This window comes from Camellia sinensis, chromosome 9 (genome assembly GCF_055761805.1).
Source record: "Camellia sinensis isolate YWXY chromosome 9, ASM5576180v1, whole genome shotgun sequence".
Classification (NCBI taxonomy): Eukaryota; Viridiplantae; Streptophyta; class Magnoliopsida; order Ericales; family Theaceae; genus Camellia; species Camellia sinensis.
In genome coordinates this window covers 71,733,630-71,748,260 of record NC_138969.1, presented here as the reverse complement: position 1 = coordinate 71,748,260, position 14,631 = coordinate 71,733,630, and the positions used below count along the sequence as shown (strand labels likewise).

The 14,631-nt window shown below is 35.2% G+C and overlaps 1 protein-coding gene across 3 annotated transcripts in view; it reads left to right on the top strand.

The window, feature by feature from the left end:
* The first annotated feature begins 2,064 nt into the window (after nucleotides 1-2,064).
* LOC114258817 (malonyl-CoA decarboxylase family protein) overlaps nucleotides 2,065-14,631 on the top strand; it is a 35,110-nt gene continuing 22,543 nt past the window's right edge. For all 3 annotated transcript variants that reach the window (XM_082887077.1, XM_082887076.1, XM_082887078.1), the window contains exons 1-11: nucleotides 2,065-2,401; nucleotides 3,140-3,213; nucleotides 3,344-3,434; nucleotides 3,512-3,638; nucleotides 3,886-4,069; nucleotides 9,943-10,087; nucleotides 10,173-10,263; nucleotides 11,075-11,133; nucleotides 11,205-11,282; nucleotides 11,404-11,487; nucleotides 12,965-13,104. In XM_082887077.1, coding sequence (XP_082743203.1) covers nucleotides 2,315-2,401; nucleotides 3,140-3,213; nucleotides 3,344-3,434; nucleotides 3,512-3,638; nucleotides 3,886-4,069; nucleotides 9,943-10,087; nucleotides 10,173-10,263; nucleotides 11,075-11,133; nucleotides 11,205-11,282; nucleotides 11,404-11,487; nucleotides 12,965-13,104 — 1,160 coding nt within the window. In that variant the 5' untranslated portion in view covers nucleotides 2,065-2,314. The remainder of the gene's footprint in view (nucleotides 2,402-3,139; nucleotides 3,214-3,343; nucleotides 3,435-3,511; nucleotides 3,639-3,885; nucleotides 4,070-9,942; nucleotides 10,088-10,172; nucleotides 10,264-11,074; nucleotides 11,134-11,204; nucleotides 11,283-11,403; nucleotides 11,488-12,964; nucleotides 13,105-14,631) is intronic.

The following is a 14,631-nucleotide window of genomic DNA, read 5'->3' as shown; positions in this document are numbered from 1 at the left end:
ATTAAAAAGCGAACATCTCAATATGTAAGTTTCCTGTTTTCAATTTTACCCCTCATGGGTCAAAATGTGTTGCATAGGTGAAGTTGTAAATATTTTAAATAAATGGGGGTAGTTTGGTCATTTTATTATGATTTGACATCATAAACAAATATTAATAAAAAAAGTCAAAAAGTCACTTTTTACCAACTTCCCAAATCATTTGTCTAAAAAAACCAAAAACTTAATTAAAAGCCAAAAAATTACTTTTTACCATCTTCCCAAAATAAGCCTATATAACCTCTAACAGGTGGCTCCCTTGGTGTTTCTTTACCATTTGTCTTTTGCCTTTTCTTCTATTTTGAAAGATGGAGGTCCCACCACCTCATTCATCTAAAGAATAAATATTTGCTAACAAATAATAAAAAAAATAAAAAGCACTGAAGTTGGTGAACTTTTATTATCTGAAGCATCGTTCAACACAATTTTGATAGAAAATTATGTGCTTTTTGTTAGTTTTAGTGAAGGAGATAATTCATTTTGTAACACACTTTTCGTTATAGAATAATATTAGTATAAAAAATTTTAATCCTTGCTGCTTCAAAAATAGTTATAGTTAGTGAATATTTTTTTATTATTTATTATTATTTAAGGCAACATTTATATTATTAATTTGGCCCTTCCAATTAAGAAATCCTACTTCCGACCCTGTTATAGTTGGATCATTGCACACACAGTTATAATATACCACAATGTCGCACGCCATCTTTAGCATCTGCCATCGTAATGTTATAGTTGGATCATTGCACACACAGTTATAATATACCACAATGTCGCACGCCATCTTTAGCATCTGCCATCGTAAAACGAATCAGATCATCATCTATCACTATCGTCAATCACCAACCCTTGAGCCCACTACCACCCTCTCCATCGTTATCTTTCTCTCGTTAATTTCTTTTCAATTTCAATAGCAGCACCCTAGTTGTAAGTCACCTCTATAACTCCCAACTAGTGTTACTCACCTCTTCAATTTTATTATTTTCAAATTTTTTTTTTCCTTTTTGTTCAACTTTGTTCAAACCTATTACAAATTCATTGGCATACCAAAATCAATTGTGTATATAGAGAGGTTGTATATTCTCTCTAGACGGTGTTGTTGGGCCCATGAGATTCACCACGGGTTCCATTTTGATGATTTAAATATTTTAATGTGTAAAACTCGTTGAGTACTTTATTTCTATAAAAAATCACATTCATTGAATATTAATAAGCACTTATTTTTGAAATTTGAATAATTGAGGGAATGATGAGAAAGAGAAAAAGAGAGTAAGTTTGTATATTTATTTTGAAATTTGATATTAGAGTGTAATTTTAATTTTTTTGTTTCAAATGTGACAGTAGAGAGGAAATTGATATGATTTTAAAAATTTTAAAGATAAAGTTAAAATTATTTGAAACCTAAACATATATTCTAGACAAAATATAAGGATAAAAATGAAAATTTGTCTAAAATTTAAGGTTGGTTTGACATAAATTAAATAATACAAAAAGTCAAAAAGTTATTATCCTATTTAAGTCACATCATCTTATTTAAATCATATCACCTCTCTAACATATCACATCAAACCCAATCCAAACCCAACTCATATAATCCAATAAGTCAAAAAGTGTACTTTTTTAAAACATCTCAAACCAACCCTTAACCACCTATGTGTTTCGTTAGGAATTTGAGAAGGGATTTGAAAAAAAAAAATAAAAAAAATAAAAAAAATATAAAAAAAATATACTTATATTTCACATAATTTCACGCATTTTTTTTTTTCCTTTTCAAATATCTCTCTAAATCCGCAAGCACCTAAGGCCTCGTTTGGCAAGAGGCTATTTTAGCCAATTAGTCAAAAAGTTACTAAATTAGCCAAAAAGCCAACAACCCATACCAAAAAGTCAAAGATTCTCTTTTCTCTCTACTTTTTGCACATCTTTTCGTAATTAGCCAAAAAGTCATCCCAAACATACAAGTTTTTTTTACCTACATTTTTAACCAAATAGCCAAAAAATTATTAAATTAGCCTGTTCCCAAACGAGGCCTAAATCGCCAACCAAACAGAACGTAAAAGTTATGTTTGAACGTATAACAAATCGAAGGAGAACCAAAATGAGAATCCGGCGACTTGTACATGGTTAGATTTTGATGAGAACCAAAACGAGAACCTCTTCGGGGTGACACGGACATCGAACAAATCGGGTACATAGTTGTCTGATACGAAAAAGATGTATAAACCGAATCATTGATGACCGGTCTATATCCCCCCCAAACCCAATTCACACCCCAAATATGAACAAGAAAGGTTTGGCCATTTTGATGAGAACCAAGATGAGACCTCTCTCCCCTTCTTCTTCATCTCCATCTGTATCTGCAACTGTATGTACTCTCTCTCTACACACACACACACACACCTCTGCTATTTGTTTAATTGATTTCGAATATTACTTGATCCACTCAGAACAATCTACAATGATTTCGTCTTCCGAAGAGGTTAATTAAATACCATTGATAGTAATTTTCAGCTCTAAAGTTAGGAACTCTCATAGAACTATAAACATGGTCTGCCTATATATGTGTGTATGCATATATCTATACTAGAGGTTGTACACACCCACTTAAAATTTCCATTGTGGGTTAAAATTGGTCATTATAGATTGAGTGGGTAGTTTCAGAAAACTTGTGCTTCAATTCTTAATCACACAAAGGTAATTTGGGAATAAAATTATGTAACACAAAGTGTCAATAGGCCTTTACATGTATAATAGAATAAATAGATAGATAGATAGATAATAGAATATATATATATATATATATATTAGTGGTGGGTGCAAATGCATTTGTTATTTTGCATTTAAATTTTTTGGATAATTTGATGATTGAGGGTGGTTTGATGAATAAGAAAACCTATATATATTTATTGGATGTGGCATTTATTGGATTAATAGATTTGAAGAGCATTCTTGAAAAAAAAAAAAGAAAATTAGGCGACAATGTTCACACCAAATGAGGTGTACGATTTATATAATAGAATAGATATGCATAATAAAATGAAGCAAATTCAGCTTTAAATATAATTTGTGTATTGATTGTAAGTTTCTGAATTTATTTCAACAGAACAAGATTAATCAATTGCAGCTTTCTCCTGGGGAAGGAAACAAATCATCTGCTCTGAAAATCAACACTGAGAGGTTATTCTCTCTCTCTCTCTATATATATATACATATATCTATATAATATGCTATGACTAAGCATTAATTGTTCAGAATATTGCATTTCCATGTTTTAATGTTTATGTTCATACCAACAAGTGCATTACAGAGAATTTGAAGTTGTGAGAGAGTCGATGAACTCAGCCATATCAATGAACAAAACGGAAGTTCTAGATGTCGTACTAAATGATTTCTCAGAGGTAAATTATTGCTAATGTGTGAGCTCATGTTAGTTTCTGCTACTTTGTCAGTAATAGTAATCCATTTGATAATGTAGGGTTATTTTAGCCTTTCAAGCGAAAACCGCCGAAAATTGCTCCTTATACTTGCTAGAGAATATGATCTTAATAGGGCACAACTTCACGAGTTGATTAGGCAATATCTTGGGCTTGAGATACCCCAAGGTGAGTTTGGTTTTGATACTTGAAACCATATATATGTTGAGAAAATGCTAAACATACAGAATTTTCATACAAAAAAAGTCATACAAAATGATGTGGCAATGGCATTTATGCAATTGTGACCCATAATGGTGGGCTTTTTGACTACCAATGAATGACTATAAATGAGCCACATCATTCTATATAAAATTTTTGTATATAAATTTTGTACAAAATGCAAGGGATTTTTTCTGAATGTTTTTAGTTTTAGGTGACAAAGCTGAACCTACTAGCCATGAAGAGGAAGGCCGGCTTGCTGCTTTCTACAGGGTTGAGAGGAATTTGAGACATGCTCTAAAGCCAATGTATGAAGTTTTATTTGAACGTCTCAACACACACCCTGGAGGGTTGAAGTTCTTGTCCATTATTCGAGCGGATACTCTATCTATTCTTGAGTAAGGTTATCATCCATAATATATTTTCATTTTAATTGATCTATTTTATAGTTGAACTGTTTCTTAAATAAAAATTACAGAGACATGGGAGTAATACTTTTGATGGATTTAACTATCTAACCATTGTAGCTTGACAGCTGTGACAAGTTCCACTATCCTAAAGCAATCTTTGGCATGTTGGAACTTTTAATGTCTCAGAATATTTTTTTTGTCAAGATCATTTTTACTTCAAAAAAAAAATTGTGATGCATGTTAGTTGGGGTTTGTCTATTGAATTATCGTAACTAATAGGTACAATGTGTGAACTCTCGCCATGTTTGGTTTGTATTTGTGAAACAATTTTGAAAAATAATTTTTTGGAAAGAGTTTACAAAGTTTGAAAATTTGTTTGGTTGTATGTTTTGAAAATAGTTTTGGAGTTTGAGATGATTTAATTTTTTTTGTAGTTGAATAGATAGGTGTGAGAGAAAAAGTGATTGATTGCTGTGTAGTATGTAAGAGAAGGAGAAAGGAGAGAGAAAAAATGATTGATTGATGTGTAGTGGAGAGAAAAGTGATTTTGGTTTTTCTTTTTCAAAAATTTTCTACCAAACAAATTTTTGAAATTTTTTCTTAAAAATTGTTTCTCAAGAGACAAACCAAACAAGGCCTTTATTTTTTTTGTATTTTAAAATTTATCTGACTGTTGATAGTAATTGTATGTGGTTCTTTCCTAAAGCGCACAGCCCTTTCCTCTCCAAACTTGTAGGCAGGGATGTTTCTGAAAGCACAGTTGAACACAATCAAATAAAGCTGTGGCCCCTTGTCTATAGGTTAATGTAAGAATTTATGTATTATTGATTGATGTCTTGATTGATAGATTACAAGATGCATTAATTACAATTCCTATACAATCTATATATAGAAGAAAATGTGGTAGTAGGTGTAGTGGAGGTGATAGTGGGTTAGGTGAAGTGGAGTGTGTAGTGGAGTAGAGGTAGGTGAAGTGGAGTGTGTAGTGGAGTAGGTGAAGGTAAAGATGGGAAATTCTAACAGCCCCCCGCAAACTCAAGGAGGAGAGAAACTAACCAACTTGAGTTTGGAGAGAGTAACAAAACAAGAAAATACATAAAAATAAAAAAGGATAGGAGACACTGTATGGTCGTGTCAGACCGTTGGTGAAGACACTGTATGGGGTGTCATAACGTTGTAGAGGACACTGTATGGTGGTGTCAGACCGATGTAGAAGACAGTTTATGGGGTCATGTCGGACCGTTGTAGAAGACAATGTTGTGACAGTTTACGGAGTCTTGCTGGACCCTTGTAGAAACTAACCGGAATCAATGTCGGGACAGTTTACAGAGTCTTGTCGGATCCATAAAGGAGCTAACCGGAATCAATGTCGGGACAGTTTACAGAGTCTTGTCGGACCCATAAAGGAGCTAACCGGAATCAATGTCGGGACAGTTTACAGAGTCTTGTCGGACTCTTAAAAAGTTGCACCCTCAAAAGGTGTGCCCAATTTTGTCAAAAGGCGTGCCATCAAAAGGCGTGCCCAATTCATCAAAAGGCGTGCCATCAAAAGGCGTGTCCACTTTGTCAAAAGATGTGCCATGAAAAGGCGTGCCAGTTTGTCGGGCGGCAAGAGGCGCGCGATACGCGTGGCTGCCTCGGCTATTTAACCATGACGAAGGCTGAGGCTGAGGCATACCATTCTGAAACCTCTGAAACCAACCCTTCGCTGAAAAAACTCTGCCTCTGCGGAGAGAGAAACTGTGGAACACTTTGTTGCCATTCTGTCACCAACCCTTCCGAACATTACCAGTCTGAAATTGCTATTTCGCTGAAACACTTAGCAACCCAAAAACATGGCCTCTTCTTCCCGTCCAGCTACCCAGAACCTGCTCACGCTCTTTCCAGAACTGAACGAGCCCACAAGAGAAATAACTGGTGCGGTGGCCAGTGAACCTCAACCAAACACCTCTGGTTTTGCTCCATTGAACTTTCCGATGCGGTCGGTGGAGCAAAAAATGGCGGTGCAAACTGATATTGAGGCTAATCAGTATACTCTGAAGTCATGCGTGGAAACCATGACGGCGGTCACAAATTTGTCGAACCGGCTGCAGAGTAGGACAAATGAGGTGCAGCATTTAAATTCCCAGCTGGCTCTGCTCCAACGCATGTATAAGGATGCGCGAGCAGAGATAAGTGTGCTGAAAGCAGAAAATAAGGAGCTGAAGCGGAAGGCCACTGTGATGTTCCGATTTGGAGGTCCGCCGTATGCTGCAGTGGAGGAGTATGGAGGAGTGAACGTGCTCGGCGGCGTAGGAAACACGGAGGCAGCACCGTCAAGGGCCGCCCAGGACGGAGGAAAGAAGAAGAGATCTGCAGCAGAGTAGAGAAGAAAAATCCCACTGTGGGTGTTGGGTGTGTTATGGTGGTTTTTTTTTTTTTTTTTTTTTTTTTTTTTTTTTTTTTCGTGTAAAATTATGATCGGGGTTGATCCTGACATGAATAAAATAAGTGTGTTTGGCAAACTCGAATGGTAGGTGTGGTAAGGCAGAAAAATCAACTGGAATGATTTTTTTTTTTTTTTTTTTTTTTTTTTGTGAAAATAATAATAATAATAATAATAATAATAATAATAATATTAATATGGAAATCATGGAGTGGGCGGTGGTACAAAAATATTGTGTAGAAAAAGAGGGAGATGGTGGAAAAGAGAGGCCACTCATGTTATTAAAATAAATTAAGGAATTAAAAAAAGTGATATTGGTTTTGTTTTCAAAAAAGATGGATTAAAATAAATATAAAAAAAGAAAAAGAAAGTGGAGACCATGATGAAAGGTGGGAACAAGTGTGCTGGTGCTGTGTTGTAATGGTCAGAAAGAGAGATAAGAAAATAAAATAAAATAAATTTCAAGGTGCTGTGTTGTAATGGCATTGAAATATCCACCATCATAAAGAGTATCAGTGGTGCTGCATATGTTTATGAGCATTATTTGAGGCCTTTCTTTCTTAACCCACAGCAGACTGTTAACGTCTAGTATGTCCCAAGGAAGAAGGACATCTTCAGTAAGCCAGATGACATTCTAACTGCTGCTGAGAAGTACATAGAAGAACATGGTCCGGAAGCATTTGAGAAGCTTGTTAGCAAGGATAGGGAAACCAAGTTCAGGAGTAGCAATTACACGTATTTTGATGAGGACCACAGCTATTGAGCCTTGTTTGGCTGAGGGAAACACCTTTTTTCCGCTGCTGTTAGGAGTATCTTTCCGGTGGAGAAGCTGCTATGGACTATTTGGGGAGAGTGATGTCGAAAGCCGGAGCCTTGGATCTCGCCACCGGCGTCGGCGGAAAGATCGAGAAAGACGATGTTCTCTCCGCTGTCCAGAAGTATGAGCAGTATCACGGCTACTATGATGCCGAGAGAGAATGAGATGTTATGAAGATATGATGAGGAGGTAGGTATGTAGTAGACAATTCTAGCGGACTAGGTTGAGGTCCGGCGGGCGGCCAAGGCGAGGTTGCCGCCCGCCGGTGAAGCGAAAAAATATTAAATTCTTAACCTTGCTCTGATACCATGTAAGAATTTATGTATTATTGATTGATGTCTTGATTGATAGATTACAAGATGCATTAATTACAATTCCTATACAATCTATATATAGAAGAAAATGTGGTAGTAGGTGTAGTGGAGGTGATAGTGGGTTAGGTGAAGTGGAGTGTGTAGTGGAGTAGAGGTAGGTGAAGTGGAGTGTGTAGTGGAGTAGGTGAAGGTAAAGATGGGAAATTCTAATTGTAGTACTCGTGTTAATTCATGCTCGCCCTCATCATTTTTAGTTCATAACTTTACTGGAAGCTAAAGCAAATTAGTATGCCAAGAAATACATTCTATTATGAAGTGATGCATTTGTGGATGAGGTTAGGGCCCTAGGGGACAAAATTTAGGCAAGCTAGCTTGTAACTTAATCTCCATCAATTTCTTTTAAATGAAAGAAATTAGTGAAGCAGAAACACTATAAAGTTTTTGAGGTTTAAAAGTTAGTTGTATGTACGAGCAAGAAAAGAGGTATTGGAAGACATATTTCATTGGACATTGGCATGGGATGTGGACATGACACAGGAATGGCAATGAGATATACCATTATATGTAAACCACTGGCTTGATTAGAAATTTTGAAATGGATGGTTGAGCATCGGTTGTGGCTCGCTCATTGTTGATAGACTATCAACAACTTTGGGCTCTTTTGGCAAATCTAGATTGTTCGGACCAGGACACACCAATACCCTAGGGTTTTAAGTATCGGAAACACTTCCGTTTCAAATTAGTGAATTTAATGAGCCCAAGAGATCCAAAGTTTTTTCCTATTTAGTTCCTTGACATTTTCCTTTGGAGAGAAAAATTCAATTATAATGAATTAAAATATAGAGAAATGGATTTTTAGAAGGACAAATGGTAAAAAATGGCCATAAGGGTTCAACAAATGTGTTTTTATATGATTAATTGGAGGAATAATAGACTATGTTTCATTGGATGTTTAATGGTTAACAAAAAATTGCTCTCACATTTAGAAGTACTTTAATACATTCTAATACTTAAGTCTACTATCATCGTACCACATTCTAGAGCATATGGCTTGCAACATTTCCTTTTGTGTTCTCATTTCTTGTACTGGAACGATTTATGTTCTTGGTGATATTGGTTCATACAATATTATTGGCCTAGTGTTAGAAGATATTAAGTTCTATTAGAAATGAACTTGCGTTGTAATGTAATTAAAGTACCTAGATACCATGTACAAGAAGCTTTATTTAAGGTGTGATTGTCCTCCAAAAGTACATAACAGCACGTTTAACAGAATGCCTTTTTAATTTTTATATGTTTTTCTTTACTACTCTTAGAGAAGGTCTTCTATTTCCCTGCAGAAAAAAAGGATAAATATTTGTATGTACACAGATACAAACCAACTGTTGTGTTTACTCCTCTCTTGCCTTACTCCAAATTTCTTCATGCATGTCACGCTTTTAAATATGCGCAAACTATGCTAAAAAATTTCTTCCTTTAAAGTTCTATGCAAAAAGTAATATTTCTTTTCCTATGAAAACAGAAATTGTATTGTTATAGTTTTACCGGCTCTTTTCCCATACAAATAGAAATTGTATTTTGTCATCTAAAACTTGTTGGTCAAGTGCCAGGGTGTTTTCCAAGAAACGTTGACATGGTGTCCAAAATTACAAATTTTGCTTTTAAAATCATGAAATGAAAACATCTAAATGTCTTTGACATGAATCCCATAGCATGCTTAAAGTGTCAGTGCCTAACATAGGAAAGGCTGTTCTTTCAGAAGTATCTGATGCTGGTAAACTGAGGTTTTGAGGCTAGAAAGGCCATTGATAGTAGGGAGTTAGGCCCTGGTGGTTGCTTAGAAGGTGTGCAACTAGAGATCTCATTTTAGGTTCTTCCAATTCTAATATGACGAAGTAACAGAGACATTTGCATCAATTTTTGTACTATATGTTCTTTCTCTTTCTGAAATATAAAAATTGATGGTTGAAATATATTTTTCTAGTCGCATTGGTGGTGCCTTCTCTTGATGAAAATTCAACGACATATCACAGTTGCGATGACTTCTTTCTTAGTATCTTGGACAGTTTATTTGATGCAAATTTGTAAGATAGGACAAGAAGAATAGATTGATGGTTGAAACATATTTCCCTGCTTCCGTTCTTGGTGGATTTTATCTTATGGCATAAGAAAGTTGTGGTAACTTCTCAGTGTAGTAATAATTATCTTGGACAATTAATGTGATGTTGACAAATAAAGTTCTAATAATGGCAAACATACAAGGGAAGTGGGAGTTCTTATGAAGGGATTCCTTCTAAACATGCAGGGAGGAAAGTATTGCATCTTTGCGAGCACTAGATTCCTACTTAAAAGAGAAGCTTATTACATGGCTTAGTCCTGCTTGTCTGGAGCTTCATCAAATTACATGGGATGATCCTGCTTCTTTGTTGGAAAAAATTGTGGCATTTGAAGTAAGTTTCTCCTTCCTGTTTGATTACCGTTTTAACACGTGCATGATTTGGTTTTTATGTAATTTCAAAATCATCTTGTGCATAGGCTGTGCATCCAATCAGCAATCTTATAGATCTTAAAAGAAGGTTGGGAGTTGGCCGTCGTTGTTTTGGATATTTACATTCAGCAATACCTGGTTAGCATTCCTTTTTCAACTGCTGGGGAGTATGGTAGTCAATGTAGCTATTATTGCTGGCCTCTATGCCATTTTTAAAGTGTCTTATTGTCCATTCTACCTCAGTTTTTTCAATTTGTCTTAATATATCTCAAAGAGATTGATAATCCAAATCACAACCTTATACTGAATTGTGGGCTTCATTGAAACATATTGTCAAATAACGAAGAATCTATTCACTAAATTTTGATAATACTTTGTTAACCAGATTCAGAGGTTTGGATTATCACATGTGAGTTGTGCATTGGTCATAGCAGAGATGAACATCGCATAGTGAAGATTAAACATGTTTGCAACTATGTCAAAGCTTCTTTTAGTGGGCAGGACCACAAAAAGATCATATTGTGATCCTAAATCATTAACTGAAACCAAAGTTTGATCAAATGTTGATGTTAGGTTTATCATACTTAGCAGTGTAAATGTTATTGAATATGCAAATATAGGGAAGATTAAACCTGTTTGTAACTATGTTGAGATCCTAAATCATTGACTGAAACCACCTTGTCGCATAGTGTAATACCTAGAGTGATAGGTGTCCATAGGTGGAAAAATTCTGCTTGCCGGCTGGATGTTTTTCAGTTTACAGAGATTTGATCAAATGTTAATGGTAGTCTTATCGTATTTGGTAGTGTGATTGTTGTTGAATATGCAAACATATATTTTCGTGGGGTTGGAATTCCTTTTTGAAGAAATATGTCTCAATTGTCCAGTCTTCCTTGCTGCATGTTTCCAACTAGTTCATTGGGTCTGTATTATTATTTTTCTTTTTCAGGTGAACCACTAATCTTTATTGAAGTTGCACTTATGAAGGATGTGGCTCAGACAATACAGGTTAAAACATTTTATCATTTTAAATTTCAGGGTTAACTTATATGCTAACAAATACTCTTACACAATATCAGGAAGTTTTGTGGGATGATCCCCCAATACCTGAATGTGAGGCAACTTGTGCGTTGTTTTACTCTATATCATCAACTCAGGTAAGGTTGGCTATTGGCATGTTGTTGGATAGTAAAAATCAAACAATAAACTTTTTATTTATTTATTTATAGCAATTTGCTTTCATGTGCCTAATTTGCATAACTTTTTTACTTTTTGCAGCCTGGCTTGAAAGGTGTCAACCTTGGAAAGTTCCTTATTAAACGTGTGATTGATGTGGTTAAAAAAGAGATGCCAAATATTTCTGTAAGTGTTTCTATATTTATTTTATTTTTAATTAGCCACACTAACATTTAAATTAAGTCTTTGCTATGAAAAGGAGGTTTAAACTGTTCTATTATTTATTATAATCAATTCTTGCTAATATTGGATTTTCAGCCTGGTGGAAGCTATGAGTGTGTTTGGTTTGTGTTTTGAGATAAATTTTTTAAAAAATTTTTGGAGAGAGAGTTTTGAAATTTGTTTAGCTTGTTTGGTTATATATTTTGAAAATAGTTTTGGAGTTTGGGATAATTTGACATTTTGTTGTAGTTGGGTAGATGTGTGAGAGAAAAAGTGATTGAGAAGGAGAGAGGAGAGAGAAAAAGTGATTGATTGATGTGTAAGAGAGAGGGAGAGAGTGATTTTGGAAAAAATTTCAAAAAATATCTAACCAAACAAAATTTTGTAAACTTTTTTTAAAAATTGTGTTTTGAGAGTTAAACCAAACAAGGCCTATATTTCCCAGAACTATGAGCATTGTTTCCAAGGGAGATGCTACTACTATGTACACCCCTTAAAGGTTGCATATGGTATGTCCTTCATAACACCGCTACAAAAATTTGTAACATAAACCACAAAATGGCATAACTTTTCTCACCACAAAAATTAGCACACCACAGACCTTTGTAACTTTCACCACAAACCTTCGTAACTTTCACTTTGTACATCATAAATTCGCCATTTGTAACTTTTTCCACAAATTGGAATAACACACCACAAACCTTTGTAACTTTCACCACAAAAAAATGTAACTTTCTTACGATGCGGCCCTTTTAGGGACACATTATAGAGTTTCCCTATTTGCAATGAATCTCAAATTTCTAGTGATGTCTGAATATGAAGTATTAGCTCTTTGTCTCATGACTCTTATTCTAATTCAAAGCAATCAACGATTTAGTGTCATGGTCTTTCAAGAAACAATTTAGTGGAATTTTTTTTTGGCTGCTTTCCAATTGTATGTTGCCCTTGGAATAGCTGTCCTTATTCTAATTCAAAGCAATCAACAATTTAGTGTCATGGTTTTTCAAGAAACAATTTAGTGGAATTTTTTTTTGCTGCTTTCCATTGTTTGTTGCCCTTGGAATAGCTGTCCTTTCCCTTAACGGAAATTTCCCATGTTACTGTTTTATTGAAAGGATTGCAATCTGCAACATTGCTTCCAGTTCCAACATATGCTGCCTTGTTAAGCAAACAATTCTATGTAAAAATGATACATCACATATGTGATATGTAAAGCAGCACAATTTATAAGTAGCTTCATACTATCATTGGAAAATTTTGATACGATATTGTTTAAATTTCCGTCTGTATAATTTATGTATGTATATATGGCCAAAAGGACTGCTAACAGCAGGTCAGCAAAATTTGTCAGGTTATAATGGTTTAGTTATCATTTCTGTTGTTTCTTTTGGCATTTCTTTCTGACAGCTTGTAATTTGTTTTTTTTTTTTTTTCACTCAAGACATTTGCAACACTCAGCCCTATCCCGGGGTGCATGCAATGGCTTCTCTCTAAGTTGGCCTCAGCAGAGAGATCTGATTCCACCTTCAGGGAGAACATACTTGAACCAGAAGAGGAAAGAGCACTTTTGGAGGCATCTCTGTAAGATTTATTTTTATGCATCTTTATCATGTTAATTAATGAGATAGTAGCTCTATTATCTAAGAATTAGCTCAGAATTGTCATCTTGATCTATTCAAATTTTCGAATTGAATATGGAAGTTCTCGTCACTTTGCCTATCTATCCTTCAAAGCTCATCAAATTTGAAGTTGAAAAGATCTGTTGCCTCAACTAGTCATAATCTCCAAGTGAAAACCCATTGCCGCCATACAATTGGACATCTTTGACTGGGGTAAAATTAAATAAATAAGATATTCTGGATCTGTGTATGGGTTACTGGGAGTGGGAGTTTCATATGGCAATTAATGTTGATAAACAAGTTTAGAAGAAAATAACAACTGTTTATTGAGCATAGAAAATAAAGGATACAAAGTGAGATATATATATCTAAGCTAAACAAACCCTAAAAGCGCCAAAGACTAAACTACCCTTAATAGTAAATAATAATATCAAATATATATGCTTAACGCCCCCCCCCCCCCCCCCCCCAAAAAAAAAAAAAAACTGATGATGTGATTTTAGGAAGCATCGAGAGTTTGTTAGGCAGAAAACGAAAATGCAAAGTCGTATGAGACTTGGTGAAAAAGTCAACCAACTGCATAGTAGATGGCACAAACGATAAGGACAAAGTACGAAGCTGAAGATGATGAGGCACAAAATGACAATCAATCTTAATATGCTTGATCATCTCATGAAAGACAGAGTTACGAGCAATCTGGATGGTACTATGATTATCACAATATATAGGAGTAGAAGCAGAAAGTGAAATGCCAAAATGAACTAGTAATCATCGCAACCTAACAATTTCAGCAGTAGTAGTAGCCATAGCACGATACTCAGCCTTAGCAGAAGAATGAGAAACAACTGTTTGCTTCTTACTCTTCTAAGAGATAAGGGAAGTACCCAAAAACACACAAACACCTGTAGTGGACTTACGATCCATAGCATCACTAGCCCAATCAGCATCAGTATAGGGACGGAGATCTAATGACGAGGTAAAGGAGAAAAATAAACTCTGATGCGGAGACCCACGGAGTTACCGCAAAATACAAAGAACTGCAGCCCAATGAACCGTAGTAGGAGATGTAACAAACTGATTAACAATATGGACAACATAGGCAATATTAGGTCGAGTAATAACAAAATAGACAAGGTTGCCAACAAGAACACAATACAAAGTAGGATCAGACAGAGGAATCCCATCAGTTGAAGTATAATGCACATTAAGCACAAGTGAAGTGTCAACAGTGCGAGTATCAGTCAACATAGCAAGCTAAATGACCTCCAAGGCATATTTGAACTAAGAGAGAAGATAGCCTTTAGGAGAAGAAGCTACCTCAATCCCTGAGAAATACCGAAGAGGACTAAGATCCTTCATCTCAAAATGATGACTAAGGTGACCTTTGAGAGCATAAATGCCATCAAGATCATCACTAGTGATGATCATGTCATCAACATACAAAAGAAGAATAATCTGACCAACAGAGGTAGAGCGAAGAAAGAGAGCT